General features: G+C 44.3%; 2 protein-coding genes and 1 long non-coding RNA gene across 12 annotated transcripts in view; 1 reads left to right on the forward strand and 2 right to left on the reverse strand.

Annotated features, from left to right (window-relative positions):
- Window positions 1–468: 468 nt before the first annotated feature.
- Window positions 469–14064, reverse strand: Cdan1 (codanin 1). 3 transcript variants are annotated; one of them, XM_034494058.2, is made up of 28 exons: window positions 13926–14064; window positions 13223–13710; window positions 12800–13003; window positions 12435–12604; window positions 12195–12308; window positions 12034–12112; window positions 11088–11208; window positions 10816–10925; window positions 10338–10427; window positions 9741–9816; window positions 9051–9256; window positions 8578–8698; window positions 8316–8462; window positions 7990–8156; window positions 7582–7669; window positions 7311–7397; window positions 7081–7135; window positions 6754–6887; window positions 6560–6663; window positions 6230–6388; window positions 5690–5753; window positions 5439–5517; window positions 5108–5256; window positions 3576–3683; window positions 3425–3488; window positions 3115–3296; window positions 1824–1931; window positions 469–1216 (listed from the first exon to the last, which is right to left on the reverse strand). In XM_034494058.2, exons 1-28 carry the CDS (start codon window positions 14013–14015, stop codon window positions 1091–1093), a joined length of 3690 nt encoding a protein of 1229 aa, XP_034349949.1. In that variant the 5' UTR covers window positions 14016–14064; the 3' UTR covers window positions 469–1090. The 3 variants fall into 3 exon arrangements, 2 of the variants coding, with proteins under 2 accessions (XP_034349949.1, XP_034349948.1); XM_034494057.2 differs by having other exon boundaries at window positions 12800–13006; XR_013108766.1 differs by lacking the exons at window positions 469–1216; window positions 1824–1931; window positions 3115–3296 and having other exon boundaries at window positions 3451–3488; window positions 5155–5256; window positions 12800–13006.
- An 11-nt stretch (window positions 14065–14075) lies between these two features.
- Window positions 14076–26817, forward strand: LOC117702864 (uncharacterized). 3 transcript variants are annotated; one of them, XR_013108767.1, is made up of 5 exons: window positions 14124–14390; window positions 14558–14759; window positions 22536–22648; window positions 23052–23136; window positions 25554–26817. It is a non-coding gene; the product is annotated as an uncharacterized LOC117702864 (long non-coding RNA). The 3 variants fall into 3 exon arrangements; XR_013108768.1 differs by lacking the exon at window positions 22536–22648 and having other exon boundaries at window positions 14100–14390; XR_004606112.2 differs by lacking the exons at window positions 14558–14759; window positions 22536–22648 and having other exon boundaries at window positions 14076–14390.
- Ttbk2 (tau tubulin kinase 2) overlaps window positions 15369–27942 on the reverse strand; it is a 118451-nt gene continuing 105877 nt past the window's right edge. For 4 of the 6 annotated variants that reach the window (XM_076929549.1, XM_034494055.2, XM_034494054.2 and 1 more), the window contains one exon: window positions 15369–22815. In XM_076929549.1, coding sequence (XP_076785664.1) covers window positions 22353–22815 — 463 coding nt within the window. In that variant the 3' untranslated portion in view covers window positions 15369–22352. Of the gene's footprint in view, window positions 22816–25487; window positions 27941–27942 lie in introns of those variants that run through there. The other 2 variants (XM_076929551.1, XM_076929552.1) reach the window with 1 other exon arrangement.

Consider the following 27942-nt stretch of genomic DNA (forward strand, 5'->3'; position numbering starts at 1 on the left):
ATTACAGGGGCTACCAAATAGCTTAGGGAGAAGCCCAATTACCTGAATTTGAGCCCTGGGATGCACATGGTGAAAGGAGAACTGTCTCCAGCAAGTTGTTCTTTAACTTCCAGAAGTGTGCCATAGCACTCGAGTGTAGACACACAGAGTATAATAAAAATTTTAAAAATTACCTCAGTTATAGAAATGAGGTCTTGCTAACTATAACCCAGAAGACTGCTTTTGGTCAGAAGGAAGTTCTGAGGTAAATCAGCCAACCGATGCCTACAATACAAATATCCTCCAAAGCTACCTGTCGTGTGGGTCAGCACAGACAGCAGGGAGTACATGTAGAGTAGATGACAACAGTTCATAGTAGACTGTGTCTGTCAGACTGGCTCCCGGCATGATAGAATGCAGACATCATGACAGCAGTGCACAAAGCCCACTTTCAGAAAAGGGATAAAGGCAGGGGAGAATAGCCATCAAGACCTTGTTAAAAGTTTTATTTTTTTAAAAAAGCCCAAGCCCCTTAAATTTACTACACCAGGCTTGGTCTGACTAAATTCCCTGCAAAGAGGTGAAGGTCATAGAAGACCAACTTTCACTTAGGCGAGTCCTGCCTTATTGGCTGCCAATATTTGGGTGTAGGGGTGACAATTCAGCTTCTGGAAGCAAGAAAATGTAGACTTCCAAATCCATGTTTTGTCAACTTTCTCACAAGCAGAAGTTCTTTGCCTATTAAGACTTCTCAGAACCACAAGGTTTTAAGAGGTGCTGGGATAGCAACTTGAGGCTCGAAATACATTGATCAGCACACGCATTTCTTTTAGCATCTGGATTAGAAATGCCAGCCCTTCTGCTCCAAGATTAGAGTCTCTGGGCTTTTCCACTGTGACTCTGAATCAGGTTCTCCTTCCTCTAGATCTCAGGTGTTGAGGCCCGTGTCTGGATGCTTGAAGCAACACACTTTCTTCACTTAGGAGCAGCAAGCCCGATTACACACCTGAACACTCTTGCCCCAGCAAGGCGTGCAGTGGGTTCTTGAGCCTCCTCCTGAGGCACAGGAGGCAGGTTCTGGTGATATGCCCAAGAGGGCTGCCTCCCAGCCCTAGCTTTGGGCCAGTACTGTCCCTCGGCTTGGTTGCATAAGTTCACAAGCTCTCAGCTGGGGTTCTAGCAGATGGGGCTCAGCTAGGAACAAGCGAAATAGTGTTGACAATTCTTCTGAGAAGTCCTGAAGTAAGTAGAAAGGTTAAGAGAAAATTAATTCTGGATGTTCTGTCCTTTCTAAGTTCAGTCCCAAATAAGCACAGCCAGGAAACACTGACAACCCAGCTATTTCATCTAATGTCTTCTATGCAAAAATCGATAAACTCCATGACTGCTAAACTAAGGTTTTAAGTTCCAGCTGGGAATGCAGACTCTAACAGGAAGCAGAGACTTCAAAATTTTCAAGCACTAAGTATTAATCTTATTTTATGAGTACTGTTTTGCTTTGAATCACAAGAACATTTTAAATATAAGCTGAAATTTACTTTGAGTTTCAAATCCCCAATATTCACTGTGCCACACTGCTTTCCAATTGTCCTTCCTCCCCTCTGCTCTTCTGAGAGTCTTGCAAAGTAGTTACTCAGATCAAACCCAATACGTGGTCTCACTGTAGGCCTGAAAACACTTGGCAAAAATGCATGTAGCTGCACCTATGGTGGGCCCACAATCTCATTATCCAGCAAGTAGAAAGAATGCAAGTTTGTGGTTATCCTGGGCTATATAGGCAATCTTTAAGAAAAATGAGACATATATTCATGTAAGACAAAGGGATTAACATTAAGACTCCTTACCCCTGGCCACTGGGCCTCATTAAGGCTGCCTAAGCAGGCTTCTATCTCCAGATGTCCCATGAGATCCTTTTCTACCAGCTCCCGGAGTAAGAACAGTAGCAGGTCCCACTGCAACAACACCACAGAGAAAGTCAGAAGTTGTCAGGATCATGCAGTAGTCCTAACAGTAGGAACTGAGAACTATACAGTAGTCCTAAGAATAGACATTTCAAAGGACAGAGCTGGGATTGGATATATGGCTCAACATGCTGTTAAGAGCAATTCCAACACTCTCCTGAAGGCAGAGGCAGAGGCAGGCAGATCTCTGAGTTTGAGGACAGCCTGGTCTACAGAGTAAGTACCAGCTATATAGTGAATTCTGGCTACACAGAGAAAAAATGTCTGGAAACTCCCCTCCCCCAAATAATTAATAAAATAAATGGTTACAAACTATTTACAAATAAACATTGAAATACAAAATACGAAAATTGCCTCAGGAGGAAATTGAGACAAAGAGAATCATAAAAACATTGGAGTGGGCTAATGTTAAGAACATGACTTTAAGGGATGAATGGATTGACTGCTCAGCAAAGTTCCTGATGTGCAAACATGAGGCCTGTGTCGTGGGAGACCAATAGCAAGGGCAAGCTCTCCCATGCTCATACCTACAGGGATAGCTTACCCACAAGTCCTGCAATGGTAAAGCTGCTTTCTGGAGTACTGTAGGTAATTAGGGGCAGGGTCAACTCTGTTACTCTCTCACCCCCAGGGCCAGCTTGTCCTTGTATCCATGTTGTATGAGTGTCTACCTGTAACCCTATTGCTGGGGGGTGAGGGGAGGGCTAGATGGGAAAATCCTGGAAGCTAGCTAGTTTAGCCAATCAGTGAGCTTCAGGTTCAGTAAGGACAAAGCTCACTAACAAGTACACATACTACCCTCCAATATGACTGCAGGAGCTGGGCATGATGGCTCGTATCTGTAGTGCACACTTGGGAGGCAGAGGTAGGAAGAATGCTGTGAATTTAAGGCCAACATGGACTACAGAGTGAGGTCCTATTTGAAAATTCGCATGCATAGGCCTAGAGCGATAGCTCAGAGTTTTTGTTGCTCAGCAATTCAATTCTCAGTATCGACATGGTCGCTCATAACCACCCTAGTTCTAGGGATCCAACAGGTATATTCATGGTGCACATACATGTAGGCAAAACACACACACACACACACACACACACACACACACACACACACACACACACACACATATATATATCCCCCAACAAAAACTACAGAGGCCTTGTGCCTCTGACTTACCTCTCTTGGCCGAGTATCTGCCAGAAGCCCTATATTTCTTGGGCTGAGTAGAAGCTGTAAGGGAACTGGCCCCTGGAAGTCATCCTTCCACAAGGAAAGCAGCATATGCAGAAGCCTTCGAGCGTGTCCTCGCTCCAGCCTGTGCTGTGTTGGGGGCCCTAAGATGGGGATCTGATCTGCAACTACAGGGAAGAAAGGTAAGTTTTAAATGGAGGCAGAAGAGCATGTCCTATGCTCCTAACCTTGCTTGTACCCAATCTTGGGGTATGGGGAATGTAGAATGGGGAACTTGGTGGAGAAGGAGCCATACCTAGAAGGGAAGCCAACTCTACAGAGCACTTGGCCAGATGCTGCTCAGCAGTTGGGCACAGGAACTATGGGAGGAAAAAAGGAGACATGAGCATCATTCTTACTGCTCTGAGGATTGGTCCTGAGCCAATGTGGCTCACACCTCATCTCACCTGGCGGCATCGAAGTGACTGGCCCAGCTGATTTAGGAGCTGTTCCAGATGCTCTGGGGAAACTCCCTCCTCAGGGTCCCGAGGCCCGGCAGCCAGGGAGAGCACATCCTGTAGAGAGCAGTGATGAAACTTCATGCCAGAATGCCAGAAACTTGGTTTGGGATGGGAACCAACCAGTGGAGAGAGGCAGAAGGAAAACAGAGCCCAAGGGAGTGAAGCAACTGGGCCAAGGTGTTCTTATGGCTGAAGCTCAGGCAGTAACAGCACAGCTAGGATAAGCAATTATATGGACAATCCAGAGGGAAGTAAATGGAGTGGTAAGCCCACAGACTGTGTGCTGCCAGAGAGCTCAAAGATGTCACTCATTGAGACAAAACTACATAGCCAATTCCCACAGGGTGTCTTAAAAAACTTAGGGAAGATGTCCTATCTAGAGGCTGAATACTTCTCTCTCATGCTTCTCTGAGATCTCAAAATGGAAACCCTCTGCATATTGAGAAGCAGTCTAGCCTGATACCTTTTTCTCTCCTTCCTACAGTCCCATCTATGGGCATTGCTTTCTAGTCTCTATTTTTTTTTTTTATTATAAGACCACTACTTTGTTTGGAGCAGGGCCAGATAGTATTTTAGCTCTTGGGCATCACAAGGCCTAAATATTGCTCCAACTATTCATCTCTGCTTTGGTAGCACAAAAACAGCCACAGATGATTTATAAACAAATGGATCAATAAAACTTTATGTACAAAAACAAACAGCAGCCTCATTTTGGATCATGGCTGTTTGCTGACTCTTTATCTAAAATTAGTCTTTCTCTATCTAGACACCAAGTGCTAATAATGTAGAGTTCACACTATCTACTTTTATAAGTTATTTTAAGAAAGTCTCATTTAAGTTGCCCAGGCTGGCCTGTGATCATCCTGCCTCAGCTTCCAGAATAACTGGGAATTCAGGCCTGCACCCAATTGAGGACCAGCTTTTATTTATTTCTTAATCACAGAACTTATGGTTTGTGCTTAGTAACTAGCATTATCTCCCACATGGATGACAGTACAAAAACCATGTCCAGACATTGACTGCCCTCAAACACTTCCCCACCATGCTGCCATTCGCCATCATGTGTCTAAGATGCATTTAGTCAAAACCTGTAGCTCTGGCCTGTTCTGGTAATATATATCCTTCATCTTAGTTCTTGGGAGGCAAAGGCAGGTGGATCTCTGTGAGTCTGAGGTCAGGCTGGTATACATAGTGAGTTCTAGGCCAGCTAGACCTACATAATGGGACCCTGTTTTAAACAAAAGAAACAAACAAAAAACCCAACCCTTTAGATCTAACTTTTTGGATGATTCTTGAACAAAGGCCTTAGGAAAACCATTCTATGCAGCTCTATTCTATGTGATCCCATTCAGTAAAGAAAGAAACAAACCAGCCAGACAACACACAAAGCTTCTATACAAATCCTGAAGCCAATGTGAAAAGAAGCAAGCAGCAGGGAGAAGGAGTGGGAAAGCCAAGGGAGGAGGGTAGCTGTGTACTTTTATCTCGGAGATGAGGTGGGAGGGGAGGGGAGCATGGTGCTCACAGGCTCGGGAGCAGCCCCTCCGCTCCACCCGGGCAGTTGGCTCAGGACCCTGGGTTCGTAGCATGCGACTCACGGCTGCTTTCACCTCCCTTCTAATCAGCGCTGCCAGGCAGAGGGAAAACAAGAATGGAGTCACTGGAATGTCTCCCTGCATAGGCTTGCCATGACAACCCACACCTTTCACTGGTTTTAAATGGCTCACCTAATCTCCCACAAACTATATTCAATACCCTGCTTGTCCATCTTTAAAAACCTGGTTCAGTCACTCCTTTCCTAGACCTCACCTGTAATGTTGGCTGACAACCAAGAGCAGGCTTTCTCTGTTGCAAGCCCCACAGCAATGTTCTCTGCACTGCTTAGAACCTGTGGCACAGAAGGACTGCTGAGTCAGGGACTTGGGAAGGCAGATAGTATAACACTGGATTCTACAGTCCAGGACCCACCCTACAACAGCCTCACACAGGTGCACGTGTACACATGTGTACACGCATGCCTGCCTACTGGCCAGCTAACTGCAGGCTTCCTTCCTACGTACAGCAGTTGGCGTCTCCTCTGGTAACAGTGCTCGCACAGCGGTGGGGCTCTTCCTTTGGCAGAACCTAAAAAAAAGACAGAAGGGGGGGCTCAATGTCTGGATATTGTAGACTGACTCACAAAAGTAAATTCTCAAGTGCAGCAGCCTATGACCTGGAAACTAACTCAGAAGGAAGTACTGTCCATTCTCCTGCCCCACCACAGGTGCTGGAGGAAGGAGAGACCCACCCATTAACCCTACATTACAGATTTCCAACTCAATATCTGAATTTCATTCCAAAAGACATAATCCTTTAGAAAATGGGATCAGAGCAAAACAGGGGAGGAGGGAACAGAGACGGAGCAAATTGGATATGGAAGAGGAGAAGAGGGACAGGGAAAAATCAGAAGGAAACTGTGTGCTGGATCAGGCCTATGATCTCAGCACTGGGAAGTTTGAGGTCAGCCTAGACCACAGAGTAGGACCCAGTCTTAACAAATTAACAAAACCAAGAGGAGACTTCAGGAAATGTGAAGGCTCAAATAGATTGACAGTTCTTACTCCCGCCCCTGGGTCAATGCTTGGGCCCCATGGGGGCATAGTTGAGAACACAAGAATTCCAACAGCTGCGCTGGGTCTCCCCCTTCCTGTCCCCGTGTCACCAGCTGCTCCTGAAGAAGTGACTCTGCTTGATGCACCAAATCTGCTACCAGTGTCGCCCTGTGGCAGGGAAAGCAAGGTTTGGGGCAGTTAGGAGAGTTAAGAGGAAAGGGCTGCAAATGGAAGGACAGGCATTTGGTCAGAATGTCCTTCAAAGGATGTAAGAAATGTCAGCCTCCCTGTCCCCCCAGGTGACTTTGCTCGAGAGCAGGATTCTCACTCCACTCTTACTTGATGTGTTTGACACAGTTTGATCCAATTCTTTCTGCCACAAATTCTACAGTCCTTCGCAGGGAGGGTGGCTGGTTGTGGAAAAAGGCCTCGGCAAGTTGAGCCTGGCAGGAGTTGGAGGCAGGTGGACCATGAAGGCTTCCTTTTGCCTCCCTCACCACCTGCCTCCCCGTTTCCCTACCCTTTGCCCTTACTTGCAACCCCTGGCTGGTCTTGAGAGGCAGGGTTCCCAGGCTGGTGGTGGTAGTGGGAGTGATTTTCCTCACAAAGCCTCCACTCCGCCCACTGCTTCCAGAAACCCAGGAAGCAAGCAGTTTCCGGAGCTCTCCTGTAGAGGAGTTGAAGTTCTTAATTCCAAAATGGTCTACCCTTCCTCCCCCAAACATCATGACCTTTGTGGAGCAAAGAAGATGAAGTACCCAGAGAGCCTAAAGGCAGAGCAGTATGCTGAGGAGTCAGGTCCTTTTGGGTATCCATGACAGGCCAGGCCATGGACCATATGGGGAGACAGAGATGCTTACCAATGTAGGGGCAACAGGTATATAACAGCTGCTGGTCCACAACAGGTACACTGTCCTGAGGGAGAATAGGCCAAGGTTGGAAGGGGAAGGCAGGTAGTCTCCCTTCCCTCCTGAATGTGCAGAAATAGAAGTCAAGAAGATGAATCATCTTAAGTCTTTCCTAGCTTGTCTCCTGTTGGGTCTTTATTTATTTAGCTCATTTATCTTAGTGACATTTATTTGACACTCACCAAACCATGCTCTGAAGCAGTTGTATCCACCTCAAAGACATCCTGACCATCTTCTAGAAAGAATAAGTCCTCAGGGACTGTAGGTATCTGGTAAGAGAGGAAGGTAGTCAGAACACTATTGTCACTCTAAGATTCGCCACAGTGTCTAAGTCTATTGGGGCCCTGGGTCAAGCAAGTTGTCTTCTGAAGTCAGAACCTCCTTCTTCTGTCCTAAACCTTCCTCAGACTCTAAAGCTCTATAGTCTGCCAAGGCAGCCATCCATCTGCCTACCTGGAAGAGCCAGCCCAGGACAGCAAGCAGTAGCAGCTTGTTCAGGAAGCACATCTCTCCTTCATTCTCCTTTGATAAGACCAAACTCCTAAAAGAAGCAGAATGTGAGCAGACTTGTGCCATGGACAGAAGGCATAAACAAAAGCTATCACTAGGAAGAGAGTTCTCAGTTAGCAGACCTAAATCACATCACTGTTGGAAGGACCAACAGGATCTCAGTGAGACTTGCACCTTACATTGTTCTTGGCTAGGCCATTCGATAAAGGGGAGGACCGTGGGAATGGAAGACAGTTGTCACAGTTCTGCCTCTCCTGAGGTTGTCATAGGTGTGGAACCACATAGAAGCATAGACTTCTAGGCCCACTTTATAAATAGCAAGGCTATGCAAATAAGTCATATTCTACTCACCGATGTAAGTGCAGCAGGAGAGTAAAGACACTCCGGTAATAGTCCAGCAAGGGGACAATGTGGTCAGCAAAAGAGAGGAATTCCACCAGCCAAGGCACAGTGAGCACTGCCCGACGGGCCCACAACCCCTGCTGCAGCAGAGCCCGTATATCCAGAACAGGAGGGACCTGGGAAATCCAGGATTCTGTTAATGAGCAGGACCTTAAAAGAGGCTGGCTGACACCCTCTAACCTGCCAGGGTACTGGAACAGCCAAGGAAAGCAGGCAGCCTCCACGTTTCTCTGGGTTACCCAGCTCTTCCTTACCCAGATCTTTCACATGCTCACCTGGCTCCTGAGGGCCAGAATAGAGTCCTGAAGCTCACGGGTCGGGGGTGGTTCATGTCCCCGGTATGGCAGGAAAGCCACAAAGCCCAGAAATTTAGCCAAAAGTCTAAGACTAAGAAGCACTACAGCAAATTGCCTCCGTTCACCCTGCATGAGGAAATAAGTGAAACAATGTCCTTTGCATAAGTCTTCTGGAACAAACAAACACACATCCTTTCCCTCCTAGATCAGACCCCATTACCTCCCTCATCTTGTTTCTAACCTGCCAGTCCACATCTGCCTCCCCGTCCTCGTCACCAGGCTCATGCTGAGGCAGGCGGAGGCCGTTGAGCTCCCGGATCTTCAGACTTAAACTGTCCATGAGATGCTGATTAAAATGGAAGCTTGCGTAGAGAAGGAGCAGAAGACAAAACAAAAAGGTACTGAGATAGGTAAAAAAAGAACCAGCATTTAGAGGAGATGCCCCAGGGGGAAAAAAAAAAGACTCCTAAGAAAGATGAAGCTAAAGGACAATGGACACCTGTGTGGGCAAAAGCATGAGACTAAAGAGGAACCATAAATGGGAGAAGCCAGAACCACTCCTGGATATGTCCAACCGAGGCTCAGGCAGAGGACAGAACCACTCCTGGATATGTCCAACCAAGGCTCAGGCAAAGGAGAATGGTTTGCCCTTTGGGGAAACCAAACATTTCTTGGCCTCTGTTTCTCACCCTGTTCGATACAGGAGACTTTTACCTGCTGGCACTCATGATGAAATCCCTGAAGAAGCCTTGACAGCCTGGGAAGGTGGGGGGTGGGCAGGGTCCTCCACTGCTTTGAGGGGCTACAAGCCGTTCTTGGAGCTGGCGCAACCGTCCTAGCTTGTCAGCCCCTAGCATATTCAGTACATCTGGAGCTTCACCCAAAACAGACCCCCCAGCACCGCCAGGGCTCTGACACATCTGAGAGGTCCGAAGGGAGAGAGATGAAAAAACCCATAAGAGAGAAAGACCAACAGGTACTGGAAAGTGACTTAGTAGAGAATACTTGCTCAGCATGAATAAGACCTGGGTCTGAGAGAAAGCAATGAGCACTACAGAGGGCTTGTCTTCTGATTTGGAAGGTGAGGAGATGGTAACTGCAAGGCAGGCACTGTTTGCCTCAGGTTGCTAGAACAAGGGTTTGACGATTTCCTGACTACTAAGCTCTCTTTGTACCATAGTGCAAGTCAAGGATGAGACGGTGGGGAGAGATTACATAAGGGCATGGAATCCAGGGCAGGTCAGAGGAGTCAGAGAACACTTGCCCACCAAGTTTGAACTACCTCCTAAAGAGAAGGCATTCTTTTTAAATTTGTAGCCAGAATCTACTAGGTTGTCTATCTGATCCAGAGTGCCAATCTTTATTTAGCTGCCCATATCTTTTGGCTACTACTGCAGTTATTACCTGGAGAAGCTGTTTTTGGAAAAGCCGGACAAAGTGGCTGTGGCTGCAGGCTGCTGAAAGTTGACCCATCATGGCTCTGAGGAGAAAAAGTCAGACACAGTGTGGGAAGGAGACAAATGATGAATTCTGGTTGTTTACCAAAGACCCTTTGCCAGGAAGGCCACACAGGAGAAGGTAAGAAACATTCCCTTTACCACCAAGACTCCTATAGGCTAGACATACTTAACTGATTAAGAAACGCCTTCTCAGATCTTCAGGTCATGCTCAGCGCAAGTGAGATGAGCATCATGATCAATGTAAGAGGGAGATAAGGACAGGATACTTGTTTGACAGCCTGGTCATGTACTTATGCAGTTTGATCTATGAGCTTTGTTCTTTCCCAAGCTTTTGCCGTTATAGAATAAGTACAGGGCATTCCTGGGATTAAAAAGCTAGAAAGGTAAATGCCTTTGATCTAGGTTGAGTTACCAATACCTGGAGACTGAGAAAGAGATGGGTGGAAAGAGGGAAACCCTTCCCAATAATCACCCTAACTATTCCTGGGTTGCTGCTCACTGTCAGAGCAAGAGCAGAACTGAGCAGAGGCAGAGTACCCACCTGATCCTGCTACCCAAGCCCTTCTCAAAATCCCAGCTGGGTTCCTCATGGTGATCTTCCCACTCTCGAAGTACCTCATAGAACACATCCCTGAGAGATATAGAAGCTTGATCAGTTGACTTCCCAGGGGTCTACACCCACTTCCCACAGCACTTTCTCTTGCTTGGAAGTTTTAAGATAAGCCTGCCCACAGTGCCAGTCTTTAACCCCGTAGCTCTCTACATGATGGCAATGTTATAGATTCAGCAGCAGCACATTACAGGCATCTGTGGACAGGGAAAGCTGACCCTAAGATGGTCGGCTAAGCTCAGGGATTCAGGTCTGTGGACATGAAACAGAATGAAGCCAACAGACTGTATAATGACTGTCAGCAAAGGGTCTGAACATCAGTAACCCACCACTTTCAGTGCCTAACTGCTAATTCTAGGAAAGTAAATAATTGTCTATTCCCTCCTCATCAGGTCCCTTTTCTTTTCACCTCTGTTTCTTAAACGTATGAAAGGCGCGATCACTTGAGAAATTGGCACGATTGTCAGTTTCTGGCTGAAAGGAGACAGCTTGAGCAGAGGGTGGTATCACGAGGGAGACCTAAAACATGGCAACAACATTAGGAAACAAGACCTGTTGGATCATGTGTAGAAGATTTTACTCCTTATTTTTGCCCAGAGTTAGCCCACCTGACAGCAACATGAAAATTGTCTGAATTTGCAGAAGGTCTAGGCTACTAGGTACCTATGTGAGAGTAACTACCTTGGCAACACTGCCTTCATAAGCAGCTCTAAGGCGGCCTTGGAGAGCTGGTGAGAAGCACAGCAGCCGCTCATTCTCAGCCAGCAGTTTTAAGGTTCCTTTATCCAGGTAGGAGAGAACCCTGCAAAGACAGGCACACACATGACTGAGACAGGCACGCACATGACTGAGACAGGCACGCAGGCAGCAAACAGAAAGGACATCTGAGGCATAAGGCAGGTGTTTAAGCCTGGACACATATGGTAAGGTCATGGGCTAAGAATCAAGATGATGAAAGTAAAGGGTGAAGACACGAGACTTCATGGAGCTGAGAGCCAGACAGCTGGCTAGGAACATTAGCCATGAACATAAAGGCCCACTGCCATGTGTTGTTGTTGTTATGTTACTATTATTATTATTTCTTGTGGTATACAGGGCTCTCTATATGACCAGCAAGCACTCCAGTGATTTATATATGTAGACCCTTTTGTATTTATTATTTGGAACTACAGCTTAATAAGTTTCAAAAGCTGGCTTTGAGTTTTCTGCATCCTGAGCAGGTCTTTAAACGTGCAATCCTTATTAGCACCAGAGCCGGCTATGTAATCTTTTTAGAGGATATAGCCTTGATACAAAATTAAATGTTACATATGAGCCAGGAGTGGTAGTGCATGCCTTTATTTCCAGAACTTGAGAGGCAAGGGCTGGCAAATCTATGCAGGTTTAGAGGCCAGCTTGTTCTACATAGGGAGTTCAAGGGCTACATAGTATCACCCTGACTGAAAACAAGACAAAAACAAACAATAACAACCAAACCAAACCAAAAAGCAACCACAATCTCCTTCGGCTCAACAAAATGTTACAGGTAGAAAGGTCTAGGGCAACTGTATCTATTAAGCAAAGTCATGTATCCTACATGGCTAGAAACAGATAATAAGACCCAAATGCCCCAGCAAGAAAAACTCACTGAAACTGATGCTCCAAAACCTGCACTGCAAAGAAGACACAATCATGGATGCTCCGAAATAGGGGAGTTTCCAGGGAGTCTAGGCAAATAACAAACGGTTAGTTAAGAACTATCCCACCTGCAAACATCAGTTCTCAAAATTAGACTCGCTTACTACTAACCTAGGGCACCCTGACTTGATTCAAGGTCACTGTCCTTGGTGGCCACCATTCTCCGGGCAGTAAGGAGCTGAAGGACGAAGAAAAGCTCCAAGAAAAGGTTTGGTACTAGGTTCTCTGGATACAAAGAGAAATGCCATACCATCGTGAACCACTGACAAGCAGGCCAAGGCTCTGCGTGCCTCATCCACTCTCTCTGTAGTTTGCAAGCACATCCACGCAGCTCCCTTTGCGCTCACTCACCAGCAATGCATGAGGAGTAGATAAGGGCCACCAGCTCGAGGCGCTGTCGAGAAGACACCCTGGCCGGGTCCGCAGGTTCTGCTGTGAGGTTTCCTGTCCTGCTGGGTACGGGAGACCCCGATTCTGGGACGGGGCAGGCTGGGGTAGGTGACTGCGGGAGCTGCTTGGAGCTATGTGAACAAGAGATGTCATGATTATTCAGCCTGGCTTTCCAGCAACATTCACATTCAGGTTCTGCCAGAGAAGACATTGACAGCCCAGGAAGCAAACCCAGAATCCCGAAGGGAGAAATCAAGTTCAGGAAAAATCCCTGCAAGTCCCGCACAAGGAGGAAGCTGACATCCCAGGTGGCGGCAAAGCCATACCGCGCCTTCCTGAGCATCTCCCGCTCCTCTTGCAGACTTCTGCACCCTGGGGGAAGGCCAAGGCCCCAAGGGCTAGTGTCCAGGGCTGAGGGTTGGGAACTGGGGACACAGCTGATTGGGGGTGAGGTGAAGCAGGTCTTGGGCTTGGACAGTGACCGCTCTTCGCTCACCGGAGTTGGGTTGATCCTTCGAGAAGGCTTCGTCCTGCTGAGAGTAGTCACAGTTTTTTGTTTTTGCTTTTTTTTTTTTTTTTTTTCAAATTGCTATCTTCAAGCATCATTCCATCCATAATAGTTGGGCCCTTTTTAAGACCCACCCCCCATGGTTCTTCACCCTCACTCAACCTTCTAACCATCGCGCACTCTACTGTGGGGCACCCAGCTCTGCTTTAGCGAATATCTTGCAATAAGGACCGGTTCTCACCCTGCAGAGCCGGGAGGAACGGTGCCTACAGGAGGGAACTCCTCCAAGTTGCTGAGGTTTGGCGGATCAGAGAGCGACAGTCTCGGGCTGCCAGGGCTGCCTGAGCCCTTGGGCTTCCGGCCTCCGGCCCAAGGCGGGCTCTCGCCGCTGGCCCCCTCCTCCGGACCCCCGGAACCCCGACCACCTCGTTCGCGGGACGGCCCCGGTCCCCGCCTGCGGCCCGCGCGGCGGGCCAGAGGTGCCTCGGTGGCGGCGGTGCTGAGGGGCTCGGCTGCAGGGAAAAGCTGGCTGCGCGCCCCACGGCCACCCCGTGGCGGGGCCCCCTGCCTCGCTGGCAAGGCTGCCGAGGCGCCTGGGGTCTTGGCGGGGGTAGAGGGGCCCTGCGGGAGGACCCGGCTGCTCTGCTCCCTCAGGAAGTTCAGCAGGAACGGCACGAATTCCTTCCGCAGAGGCCGAAGTGCGCTCAGGGCAGCCACCTCGGAGCTATCCTGAGGAAGAAGCAGAGGTCGTGGGGCGACAGGGTCAGCTGACAGCGCGGGCCGCCAGCGGCTGAGGCCGCAGGGTGGGCGGCCCGGCAGCGGCGCGCAGAGCAGCACCCTTGGCGCGGGCCGTCAGCCAGGGCAGGCTGGGAGAAGGGACTGAAGCATCATCCCCCGCGGGAAGCACATTCCAGGCAGGCTTGAGGGCGTGTCCGCACTGTTACCTCCGAACTCGGGGTGCTGCGCGCGATCCACCGCACGGCGGCTGCGACCGGCACCTCTTCGCGCAGCAGCGACTCTAAAACGGCCGCCATCCCTGTCCAGGCGCTCTGAGGCTACTGCGCAGGCGCACACGCGCCACAGGCGGCCGGGAGGGGCGGAGCCGGCGGCCGGAGCGACCGTTGGACGACGGGGCGGGTCCTTGCGGGGTGGGGCTCTGGAGGCCGGGGAAGATCTGCCCAGCCAGCCCGGCCTGCCGGGCGCCGAGGCGCCTTTCCCTAGCTGCCTGGCCCCTGGAGCAATGTGATAAGATGGGATTGCGGCGAGCTCTGGGGAGACTCGGTCCGAAAGAGAGGCCAGAAAGGATCAACTCTAAAACCAGCCTATCAGACCAGACATCTGCCATAAGCACAGCCTCAGACCACCGACTGTAGAGTTTTTTGAGTCACTCCCTCCTCAACCAAAATAAAGTGAGTAACCTTTTGATCTTTTTGAGACATGATTTCTCTGGTCACGCTGTAGACCAGGCTGGCTTCGAACTCATAGACTAGCTTTAGCTTACCTTTGCTTCCAGAGTGCTGGGATTAAAGGGGTGCGCCCGGTCTGCTTAAGCTTTTTTGTTCCCTTTTACTCAAAGGCTGACTTTTTAACCATTGGCCAATCTTTCCATCAACTGACAACTGAGAACAGAGTTCCTGCTGAGGCATCTTATAAAACCATCAGATCGCAAACCACTGAAGGTCCTCAGGAATTGTCCATCGGATTTGTATTTAATCCTTTACGCATTATATTAAAGAGTTTACATCAGGAGAATTATTTCAACTTCTTTTATTTGAGAGGTCAGTATTCATGATTAGCTTCTGGGAGAGTAAGGCGTTTCTGGACACCCCGCCCCCCCAACACACACACACACACACACACACAGAGGCTGGTTAACCCTTGGAATACATCTCCTGTCTGTACCTTATTTTGAAAAATATGAGAGGCTTTCATATGTTGCTCTTTGGTTAAAGAAAAAAAAAAAAGAAAGATATAGGATCTAGTTGAACAGTTTCCTTCGAAGCAAAGCAGCAGTGTTATTGGCCCTGTGTTCTCATTCAAAGGAAGACCACTCGGTGATAGGCAGTAGATGGGGCAGGAATCCCTCTAGTATACCAAGGATGTTCGCTAAGGAGAAAAGGGAGTTTTTAAAAACTTAATTCTTTCCTGGGTTTAGTGGATGCTTGCAATCCCAGTACTTGGCAGACAGAGACAGAAGACTATCAGTTTCAAAGTCGGCTTGCACACCCTCAGACCCCTGAACCCTGCTTTTCACCTAGCTTCTACTCAGCCCAAATGTCCTTCTCTTGGTTGTTTGTCACTTCTGGTGTGCTAAATCTGAAACACTTTAGTTTAGGAAATACTTTTCACTTTTTGAAATCCAAACCATCACACAAATAGCACTAAAGTTTGCATGCGGACTGAATGTTTTATTACTAGATTATAAAAATAAAATACAAAATAATTTTAAAACAGAACTTAAAACACTGTACAAAGCTTTGATATGGTACAAATGGGAAAATTAAATAAATAATTACACTTTTATGTACAGATGGCCTATACAAAAGCACTGTATGTTTTCAATACTCTATGCCCGCGGTTGCCTGAGCAGAAACACATAAAGGGAAGATGCTCGGAGGAGAAAGGATACAATGTAACACACTGAAAAGAACTTCAAAGAGCGAGTTCTCATTAAGAGGAGGACAGTAAAACATTGACTTATTTCTCTTGTTCAGTAAGAGAATTTGGGTTATGACTAAATTTGATAACATTTGCCAATAATAACTTATAAACTTATATCTAATACAAAGTGAGATGTGTCTCCTTTTCTAAAAAATTTGGACTCTGTAAATAAATGGTTTGCCGGGCGGTGGTGGCGCACGCCTTTAATCCCAGCACTTGGGAGGCAGAGGCAGGCGGATTTCTGAGTTCGAGGCCAGCCTGGTCTACAGAGTGAGTTCCAGGACAGCCAGGACTACACAGAGAAACCCTGTCTCGAAAAACAAAAACAAAAACAAAAACCAAAAAAAAAAAAAAAAAAAAAAAAAAAGAAAGCAGAAATCCTAGTAGCACTTAAAAAAATTTAATAAAATAAATGGTCTGATGAAATAGATGCTATTTAGGAACAGTGTCAACGGAGAATAAGCACTGTGCATCAGGGAACAGCAGGGTGGCTCAAGCCCAGGTCATCAGATCTGTTCTGTCTACTCAACTCACCCAACAATCCAATCTCTCTCAGCTATAAGGTTTTGTTTTTGCCGTCCCTCTCCCCCCTGTTCTGAGACAGGGTCTCATAGAGCCCGTTAGCTTCCAACTCATTATGCAGCTCATTATGTATGACCTTCAACTCCTATTCCTGCCCTTACCTCCTAAATGTTGAGATTATAGGCATATACCACCAAGTCTAGGAAATCCAATCCAATTTCAAAGTCCTGAGTGGCCCAGGGCTACATTTCCATTTTAAAAGAAAATCTATTTCCTATATTTTAATTTCTTAATTATCTTAGAGAACTAATTAATTGATTTATAGTTTAATAAAACTATTTTAGCCAGGCATGGTGGCGCAAACCTTTTGTCTCAGCACTTAGGAGGCAGAGGCAGGCAGATCTGGAGTTTAAGGCCAGCCTCATCTACAGAGCAAGATCCAGGCCAGGGCTACATAGAAAAACCCCCATCTCAAAAAACCAAAACAAACCGTCTTGAATAAAGTCTCAAAGCTTTCTTCTCAGCAAACTCCCTAAAATAAATCACAGACAAACTCTGTAGCCTTGCTTACTGCTGTGTGAGCAAAAAACATCTGGCACATTCTAAATTTGATACAAGTGAATTTTTGAGGTTTTAAATTATGTCTATGAGATTTTTAAAAAGTATAATATGGCAAGGATAGTCTACATAAAAACTTGGTTTCCTAATGTCTTTAGGTGAACAATCAGTGTATATAATAAAAAATAATTTTAAATTATCAGGAGATAAATATATCCCACTGTTGATGTAAAATAATGTTATTAGCAAATTCTGTAATTCTATTAGTCTCAGAGATCTGCCTCACTCATACTGTTGTTGGTCTAGAAATTCTGGCTGAAGGTACCAGGAGATGTGGTCAGTATCACCATGAGCCTGTAGTGTAGATACTATCACCTCCAATTAGAGAAGGCAGAAATTTGTTTCATTGTAAGGGCAATGAAAAGAACGCCACTTTTGTTACTGGGCTCCTTAAAACCAAGGATTGAGCACAGTATAGGAATCATCTCATCACCTTGAACTTGCCTTAGCTGTCATTGTTATTAGTACTTGTATGGGAGCAAATACTGAAATCATTACTGAGTAAATCTGCTATTTAGCATCTTGAGATTTTGTGAAACCAAGAGATGATATCTTGTCACTAATTTTCTGATGCAAATCCTCTCACAAGAGGAAGAACTTACCTGAAAGCCTATATATTTTACCCATAGTCTCCTCTAAGTAAATAGGGGTTCTTGTTCCATACTTGGGAGTTACCTAAGAATTTTCCACTTCCTGTAATTCTGGAAAGCAATGTTGCATAACAAGATCCTTAAGGCCCCAAGATTGTGTTAAATTTCTGGAGAAATGGATAAAATAAGGCAAATACCCAATAATATGAGGAGTTTCCACTTTACTTACATATTCTCAGAGTGCACACTAGAGTTCTGTAAAGTTTTGGTGAGGACAGAAGTGGGGCATGCTTATCAGACACCTCCCACTGTCCTAGTTGTGGAGCGGCCTCTAGTTCCCTTCTGTAAGTTAAGGTCTAATATGCACCACAGAGGCTTCCGAGTTTTGTATATAGGGACTCTACTGTTGTGGTGTAAAGACCACCAGAGTTGTTACATGCTGTAATCCTATAATGCATTTGGATTAAAACATAAATAGCTATTCTGCAAATATGTTGTCTATAGAACAAAATTCAAGAAATTTAAGCAGTACAGTTGGTTACAAATGTCCTATTACCTCAGTGACAGAGGTGCTAAATGACCTCTCCCCAGAAACAATATTCCAAAGCCATAAATAGGCACATTGTAAAAAAGTGAATGCAAACTATGAACATGACAGAAGTAATTCTGAAAGACATGCCTGACAGATACAAACAAATAAGAGGAACAGTCAACATATAATATATACATACATGTATGAAAACTTAAAAAAATAATTAAAAAAATAATGTTTTTGTTTTGTTTTTTTGGGAGAGGGTCCCGCACTACAGCCCAGGTGGACTTGAAGTCCCTATGAAGTGGAGGTTGGTTTCAGACCATTCCATCTTCCCACCTCAGTCCCTCAAGTATTAGTTAGAAACATGAGCCATCACACCTAGCTAACAAGTTTTTAAAATATGAGACTTTAATCTCCAAGGCTAAATCTAGATTATCTATAAATATATTTTAAGATAGCATTTTCAAGATGCATTTTTTTCCTTAAGCCACTAATTGTGGATCCTGTTTTTCCTATCACCAATTCCTATTGTTAGATTAGAAATGTAAAATTTTCTGCCCTTGAGGAAAAGGCACCTGTTTGTCAAGGTTATTGGGTGTAGAAAATCTCATTATTACTTGACTAGCTATGTGGTCTAGGTTTATAAAACATGCAGCAATGTATACCTTTTCCTTTGTACAATGAATGCAATCACAGAAGCAGCAGCCTAGGAATCTGTGACTGCGAGGAAGTCTCTGGTACCTGCTGCAGACCCTCAAGTTCCCACAGTGGCCAGGAGTAAAATGGACAGAGATCCTGCATGTGTGGAACAGCATCAGCACACAGTGGGTTAGTACGCTAGAGCGAATAATGTGCAGTGGGTAATGAGTCTTTGACCATTCTGCTACAATTTTTTAGGCCTTGATTAACTTATTGCAACTTTTACCAAAAACATTCATTGCAAAGCATGCAACTAAAGAACTAAAAGTGGCTGTGCTCATATCTGCAAGGTCAGCTTGTGTACAGAGCTGGAGATAAGTGCCTAGACACTTCATCCAGGTGACTTAAGGTCTCTATCTTAATGTTGAACCAGATAGGATCCAATTCCTCCTGTTTTCACTATCCATTAAAGTCAGATATATTTAGGCTGTGCAAGATTACAAGGTATGATCTTAGTACTTCAAGCAATTCACAAAGCCTATAGGTCAGTAGTATAATTTGGGGGCAACATTATCTAAAATTAGGAACTAAGTGTCCATTCTTTGCTCCACTGAAATAATCATGGGGACTAAATAAGGTAAGGACAGGCTTGAGTTAGTAACCTGTGCAGATAGAAGCCAGGAGGTACTTGTTTCCCAAAAGGTAATTTCTGTCATACATACCTTTATTGTGGCTACAGTCATGTTCTTCACCTCATTTGGATGATTTGTGACTGAAATCTAGAATACACCATCAATAAAAAAAAAACCTCAAAATAAAGAACTGAAAATCCAAACCAAAACAGAAGCTTGATTCTCTAGACCATACTCCTGAGCCAAGAATTGGCTTAAGGCAGCCAACTTCTATTTCTAACCTGAAAGAAATGTAACATCTAAAAGCATAAACTATGTTTTTTAATCTTTTGTTTGTTTGTTTGCTCAAGACAGGTTTCTCTATGTAGCCTTAGCTGTGCTGAAACTCATTCTGTAGACAGGATGGCCTTAAACTCAGAAATCCGCCTGCCCCTTCCTCCAGAGTGCTAGGATCAAAATATGTGCCATAACGCCTGGCTCCACTTTTTAACCTCCGTATCAGGACAACACTTAGTCGCACTGATACATAAGATATAGTTAATTAGTCCGTTTCCTTTTCTTCAGAGCAGAGACATCTTTGGTTGGCTCTTTTCCCTTCATACAAAATAAAACATTCTCACATAATGGGGCCTTTTGTCTCTGGGTTTTGATGAGTTTGTAAATGACATGTAGAAAAAGAGGCAACACTGAAAGGCAGGAGAAAGTAAACCCAGACAGAAAGCATCCCGTGTCAGCATGACTGCCAGCAGAGAAAGTCAAAGGCTGGGCCCTGTTCACGTTCCTACTTACTGTTAGCACATTTCTGACTAGAGAAGACAGTGAGAAAGCTGGCTGCTACTTTTAGCATCATTTAGCTAATGTAACAGAAAAGAGATAATGTCAGTTATCCTAATCCCATCCCCACTCCCCTTCAAAAGAATGACATGAAAGAGGCAACTTTCAGGAAATGTTTTAAAAAACAGTTGATTCCAGCTGCATAATAATAATGCCCATCTATCCACTCTAACCATAAGGACAGAACCATGTGGCTAACATGGGTAATATTTGAGCCTGTATTACAAGCATATCCTGTTAAAATTTTCCCCTATTAAAATACTTTTGAGATGAAAATTAAGTATCTTACACCCTGGCTTGGTAAAGGCTGCCAACTGCTGTGCTGCGCACCTGGAAGGCAGGACGACTCTGCAGTATCATACATACACATGCCAAGAACATATTTTCAGAAAATGAAGATAGGCAATGCCCAGGTGTACACGAGGCACACAATAGAAAAGGAATTTTATCATCTATAATCTTGAAATTACAAATGCAGAATGAGAAAGATGGATTTATATAAGCATATGTCTCTATATTTATAAATATTTATATATAATTTACCATGAAAGACATGCAAGCAGTCCTGCAGCAAGTGTTATACAGTATATACATGAGGGTCAGTCTCCCATATTACAGTTGTAACAGATCAACAACAAATGTGCCTTACCTACTGCACTGTTCTCAAGTGCTTGAACCTGGAAAGAAACTAAGATTCCAACTATGCCACATTTCTCATTGGAGACCTTATGCCTCACTGTAGTGTCCCAAGTTTGAAATGCTCAACACAGAAGAAGCTGAGCTAGTGCAGCACCAGGGCAGCCGGGCTGCACCACTGGTGCTCAGTGCTCACCTAGTGAAGAAACACGTTTCCTTTTCCACCCCAACTCCTCCTGAAATTCAACTGTGTTAGGTTTGTCAGCAATACAAAGTCAAAAAGTAGATGTTTGTTAGAAAGCAGATTTCAACAGCAGGCAGATCAATTCCCCTGACCTCAATAAGGTTTTTATATACCCACAGGGCATCAAATAGCCCACTTAAAAAGTCTGTTGCCTTTCATTTGCCTGATTTCTGCTAGTAGGAGAGTGAGAACAAATGTGGTCATTCTTGCAACTTTATAAATTGAAATTGAGATGTCAACAGCAGCTATAGACAAGAGCTCAGTTAGTGAGTCTCTTCCCCTTAGACATTGCTGCACTGAAGCTTCCCATGCAGAGGCATGGACTCTTGCTGTGCTTCCTACCTGCCTAGCTAATTACACTTATGTCTTCTTATAAATGTGGAAATCAGGCTAAGAAGCCCAAGCATTAAACAACACAAGAACCAGGTAATAAGCATTGAAAGAAAACTGTTTAGTCTAAATTTATTTCCCAGATATTCATTCCTTATTGGCTAAATGTATAAAATACAAAATCTGATTTTTTTTATTTCTTTCTAAATTTCTAAAAGTATAAGCCACATTCCGAAGTGGTGTTCTGTCCTGTATCACCCTGAAGGCTGACACTAGAAAGAACCCAGGAAAGCTGTCTGCTCCACAGTCTCCTTCTATGAGGAGGAAATGTAGTCGGGGGAGGGTCAGCTTGCACCTTTGAAAGCCATTGTCCCACTCCATCTCTTTCCAAGCACACCTGCCCAAAACAGCTCTAGCTAGAGCTTTCCTTTTTGAGATAAAACATAGGAGTTAAGAAGAACTGTTGCTCAAAGGAGAATAGCAAGGTTTGACTAAATAAAGGTAATTGGATTTAGAGTGTTATCGTGTGCTGATGAAACACATGGAGTGTGTTGTAAAATAAGAGGTAAAAACATTAACTTTAAAAAAATGTAAAATCCAGGAAAGAAACTAGGAATGAGTGGAAAGAAAGGTGTAGATTCACTAAATAAACACACAAACCAAATATACCCAGGTAATGGTTTCCTGGCAACAGGCTTCTTATATTTGAATGTCTGCGCAATGACTCTCCAAGGTTAGGAAGTTTTAAATAAAAATATCAAACACTTTTGCTATATACTTTTTGAGTAGAGGATTAACAAATTAGGCAAAATCACTTAAAATCCCATTCTATTTCCTATCCTCAATTTTCTGTTTCAAAAGCAGCTATAGACAAGAGCTCAGTTAGTGAGTTTCTTCCCCTTAGACATTGCTGCACTGAAGCTTCCTATGCAGAGGCATGGACTCTTGCTGTGCTTCCTACCTGCCTAGCTAATTACACTTATGTCTTCTTATAAATAACTGATCATGTTACTTTCTTTTGTAAGAGAAGATCAACACTGATTGTTTGAAACAGACAGTACAGGGACACACATGCATCAGGTCTAGGAGGAAGAGTCCCACCTCTCCCAGAGATGCAGCCTGCTCACTTCCTATCTGCTGAGTTTACTGGCTGGCTTACTCTTCCCTGGGGGAGTTTTAGAGCTGGTTGAGTGGTGGTGGAGGCTGCCAGACCCTTTTGGGCCATTCTTGCTGGGTTTGCAATGCTCCTGTTGGCAGGACCTTCTGGAGGATGATGATCCTGAGTGGCTGGGGGGTGACTTGCTTCTCCCCAGATGTGGGGAAGAACTCCTCTGGTCATGGTGGGGCCGTCCAGCCCTAGATGGTGAGGAACTAGATGTTCGAGGCAACGATGAGCTTCGAGGAGAGGCACTGGGACTCCTTCGAGGTACAACTGGGCTCTTGGGTGGTGTTTTTGGATTGTGAGGAGATCCTGGGCTCTTGCATTGGGTAGTACTCCGAGATTTCTGAGATCCATTTTGAAGAATTTGGGCCAGGCGAGAGAAAAGGTCTGAGTCAGAGTTACTACTCCCTAGAACTTTATATCTGCGTAGCCTTAAAAAAATAGAGAAGAATTATTTTTTTTTTTTTTGGAAACAGGATATCAAAAATTCAAAAATTTCTTAGTGTGCCTAAAAAAATCACAGTATCCCAAATTATGATTGTGTATGGTATGTCAATACCAAAAAATGCACTAAAAGTATACTGAGTTACTCTTTGACATACATGCTGTATTTGACATGTGCTATGTCTCTTTGGCCTTTTGTTTAATGTTTGTTTCCTTTGACAAGGTCTTCCTGTGCAGCCCACACTGATCTTCAAGAACTCAGTATGCAACCCAGGCCTGCCTCAGCTTCCCAGGTATTGGGATTATAGGTATGTATCATCTAGTTTTCTATCATTTCTGGCCAAAGATACCTTGTTTGTGTGTTTCTTAAAATTCCAATAGGGGCCACAAGAATGGCTCAGTGGGTAAAGGCTCTTGCCACGATAGCCTGGTGACTTGAATTTGATCTCTGGATCCCACGTCAAGGTGGAGAGAGAACCAATTCCACAAGGTTGTCCTCTCACCTCCACATGTGCACCATGCAATACGCTCTCCTCCCTCTCTCATAAAACTTCAAAAAATTTAAATATATAGTTCTGCTGTATATTCAGATTGACTAGTCATTCTCTTGCTTCAGAGCCACCATGTCTAACAGTAACCAATGTTTTGTTGTTGTTTCTTTTAAATGGTTTTCTGAGACAAGCTCTCTCTGCGTGGCCTATTTTTAGTGGAACTTACTGTGTAGGACATTATTGCCTTGAACTTGTGATTGTTCTGCTTCAGTCTCCCAAGTTTTGGCATCCGTGTGTGCCACCACACCTGGCTTTATAATCAGTTTATATAGTAGAATGGGTCGTCCTGGACCATCTTTATTAGTTTAATCAAGCACATGGAACTTAGATAATCTGACTATGGTGTTTAAAGGTGGAGTTTTTGAGAAGTGGTCAGATTAGGTAAGATCATTAGACTGGAGCCTCTCCGGTTAAATTCTGGTGGCTTTACACGTAAAGGGAAGGAGACTAGCATATGCAGAGATGCACAAGGTGCTCAATCCACCATGTGTAGTGACTAAGTGAAGGGGCACTTGCCACAGCCTCGTGCTATGCTACTTGGAATTCCCATTCTCCTTATAAATTATCCTAGCTCTGGTAAATGACTGTAAGAACAAGAAACTGGCCAGGCAGTGGTGGTACACACCTTTAATCCCAGCACTTGGGAGGCAGAGATACGAAGATTTCTGAGTTTGAGGCCAGCCTGGTCTACAGAGTGAGTTCCAGGACAGCCAGGGCTACACAGAGAAATCCTGTCTCAAAAAACCAAACCAAACCAAACCAAACCAAACAAAACCCAATAAGCTGACTAATATGTAAAATTTTAAATAAAGAATAAGTATGTTATGGGCTTTTTTTTATAAATATACTAGGAACCTATCCCACATAGAAAACAACTGTACTAGAAGAGTCAAATGCAATTATTTAGAAATTTAAAGTACATTAAAGGCTCGAAACATACACAAGAAAACTTGGGCATAAACTGCAGTTATTTTTGGTCAGTTTCAGATTTTATCAAGATAGTTGTTACCCATCTCTACCTTCAGACCTGTGGCAGTCAATTCTGTACTAGCTTCTAAAGCAGTTTGCACACAACTTACAGGAGTCAAGGTAGGCAAAACCTACCCACCCACCCAGTCCTTAGGCTGTAAACAGGCTGGGGAGCTAAGAGTACAGTGCCTCCTGAAGAGCAGGGCTTAGCTGTCAGCATCAGCACTGGGCAACTCATGTCCATGTGGACCTCCAGCTACAGGAGACCCAACACTTGGTTTTGGCCTCTGAGGGTACCTGCACACATGTGCACATACCATACTCGCTCCCCCAATTGAAAATAAAAATTAAGTCTTTGGGGAAAAAAATCTGTTTCATTGCTTTGTTTGTCACCCCCTCTCCAAAGCCTTGTTCATCTGAGGACAGCTACGAATGAGGCCAACATATATGCTGAGGACAACAGCAGACACAATGTCAACAGGTTGATGTCCATGAGCTTGAAATTTCTGAATAATAAATTCTCAGTAAAAACATTGAGTTGGGCTAGAGAGATGGCTCAGTGGTTAAGAGCACTGACTGCTCTTCCAAAGGTCCTGAGTTCAATTCCCAGGAACCACATGGTGGCTCCCAACCATCTGTAATAGGTTACATCCTATTACATCCTGTAAGAGGATCCTGTGCCCTCTTCTGGTGTGTCTGAAGACAGCTACAGTATATACATATAAATAAAATAAATCTTTAAGAAAAAAACAAAACAAAACAGTAAGTTGTTATGACTTGTACCACTTCAAACCGGGGAAGATAATTTTCTGATGCCTTGGGAGTATTCAACATTCATTATGTTTTTATGATAAAAAGAAATAAGCTAACCTGCATACAAAGCTGAATAGAAAAATGACCAATAACAAAAGCTACAACATTCTGCTCCAGTTAGTACTGTTCCACTAGACTCCGTCACATTTCTTCTGAGTAAGTAGATTAATGTATAATCTTCCTCATTCTGTAAGCTGAAATAGTGACAATATAGACGTTGTCTTGCTAATGCTAAGAATTCTGCATGTGCTGACTTGTGTTTATTAACCAGATCAACTACTAAGGAACTGTCTAATGATACAAATAGAAAGTGATAGAAGAGGGCATTTCAGAGATTGGTATATTTTTATTTAACTTGTTTTTTTTGTTTTGTTTTGTTTTTTTAATTAAAGGCAGGTTCACTGGGAAGCTGGTCTTGGATGAGTTGACTGGCCCCAAGGACTGAGTTCAGGGGAGTCGCCATGGGGAGGAGAAACGATGCTGGTGCTCATGCAGAGAGACGAGAAGAGGAAGAGGAGGGAGGAAGGGAGGAACTCATTAATTTAGGAGGTCAATCATATAATGGTAACTTCATAGATAATTGCCCCACTGGCTGAAATAATTCCTTTTACTCAGCTGGCTTAAGTCTGAAAAAAACTGTCATTATTTTGCTGTGCTCTAGAGCTCTTCCTTGTGGCTTCTCATGGATGGAGTAGGGGGCTGCCCTCACATCTCCGCCCATTATTGCACACCCCCTTTTCTGTGACTGAAGTGACTTTCAGGAGGTACAAAAACTTAGTATTTTTTCACCCTGCCATTACTTTTTCTCTTTTCCCTTTAGGGAACTAAACATTAAAGACTGGGTAGGATAGGCTGTAGAGATGATCAGTGGGTAACGGAGCTTTGCCTTCAAGTTTGATGATCTAAATTCAATCTCCAGGACCTACATGGTAGAAGAAAAGAACCAATTCCCTCAAATTGACCTCTGGCTGCTACACCAGTACACTGGTATTCACACATACCACATTTTTAAAAAGCACATGTGAGTAGTGAGAAGCAGAAAATGATAAGATTAATTAAAAACTAATATTGAGTCTGAATCACAGAAAGATAAAAGATTAAATAAAAGGGTAAGGGACTAGCAAGTAGATGGATGTAGGCACCATAGGAGTTGCAGAAGGAAAAGAAAGATTACCTACGAACAGCTGGGAACTCCCCGAATTTAATGAAGGACAAGATACCACATCCAGTAAGCTCAGTGACCCCTAAGCAGAGTGACTCCAGAGTGACCCAATCACACACCAAACTAAGACATACAAACAGCCAGAAAGAAGCGACCTCTCATAAATAAGGAGTCCTAGAATATTTTTTCTCATCAGAAGTTTTGGAGGTCAAAAGGCAGTGGGGTAAGGACTGAGATTTTAAAGCTCTAAGAAGCCTATGTTGAAAAAAAAGTGCCCTTCAAAGATGAGAGAGAAATAAAAGATACTATGAGGTAAAAGCTGAGCTAGGGGCTTGGCAGTAGAGCTGAGAGGTAGACTACGTACTATGCACTATGCCTGTACCACACAAGCACTTATCACCTCTAGACTTGCCATCAGCCATGCTAGCTGAAGTTACTGAAGTCATCTTAAATCAATAAAGTCATCTGAATAAAATAAATAGATAAATACACAATCAGTTCTAAAGGTGATGATTATTCTCACGGCTATTTATACTTTATAAAATTATTATTCAATTATTTAAGTGGAGTGTGATGGTTGCACATCTATAACCCCAGTGGGAGGATCAGTAGTTCAAGGCCAGTTTGAGCTACGTAAGTCCTTGTCTCAAATGCAAAACTAAATTATAAGCTTCTGTTTGGGCACATAAAATGAAGATGTAACCTTGTGATTTGAACAAGTACATGGAATGAGGAAGTGACACAGTGGTATGTCCCTGTTATTACACTCCAAAACCCAATTAGAATTCTAGAACGTCAGGACTGTCTACCCCATGCTGACCACAGTGAAAACAGGCACAACTACCCAATAGGAAAAATAAAGGAATTTAAGGTTTTACCATACACACACAGACACACACACACAGACAGACAGACAGACAGACAGACACACACAGACAGACAGACAGACAGACAGACAGACACACGCAAGATAGATAGCTAGAAAAAAGGACAAAGACAATAAACAAAGAACATAATGATTTAAGTTAGAGCCAGCAAAATAGTTCAGCAGGAAAGGTGTTTGTCAATCTGAGGGCCTGGGTTGGATCCCTGAGGTCTGTAAGATGAGGACCTATTCCCACAAACTGCCCTGTGACTCCTGCACCTACAAAGGCATGCACACAAATGTAAGTAAATAAGGCCTCTATATAGCAAACACCAAAATGACACAAGTCCCCTTCTTCCCAACTATCTTTAGAAGAAATTCTGGTAGACACTAACATGATGACCCTAACTAAAGAGTTCCTGCTAAGTAAAGTAGACCAGCTACAGCTGAAGGAACACTCTATGATTCTACTTACACCAAGTGTTTATAATGATCAGAGCCAGAAATTAAACTGAATGTTGCTGGGGGCTAGAAATGGAAGTCTGTTGTTTAATGGTTTTAGTTGCAGTTTTATATGATAAAGGGGACCCTAAAGTACATAGTGCTGAATATGCATAGCACAATTATCATGGTTAATATCACTGAAAAGGACACTTAAAATGAGTAAGATGGTAAATTTTATGTTTTATTTTGCCTCAGTGGAAACAAAATGCGCTGTCCTCAATAAATCTGTACTGTGCCCTAAGGGTGTACT

Source organism: Arvicanthis niloticus, chromosome 2, assembly GCF_011762505.2.
Source record: "Arvicanthis niloticus isolate mArvNil1 chromosome 2, mArvNil1.pat.X, whole genome shotgun sequence".
Lineage (NCBI taxonomy): Eukaryota > Metazoa > Chordata > Mammalia > Rodentia > Muridae > Arvicanthis > Arvicanthis niloticus.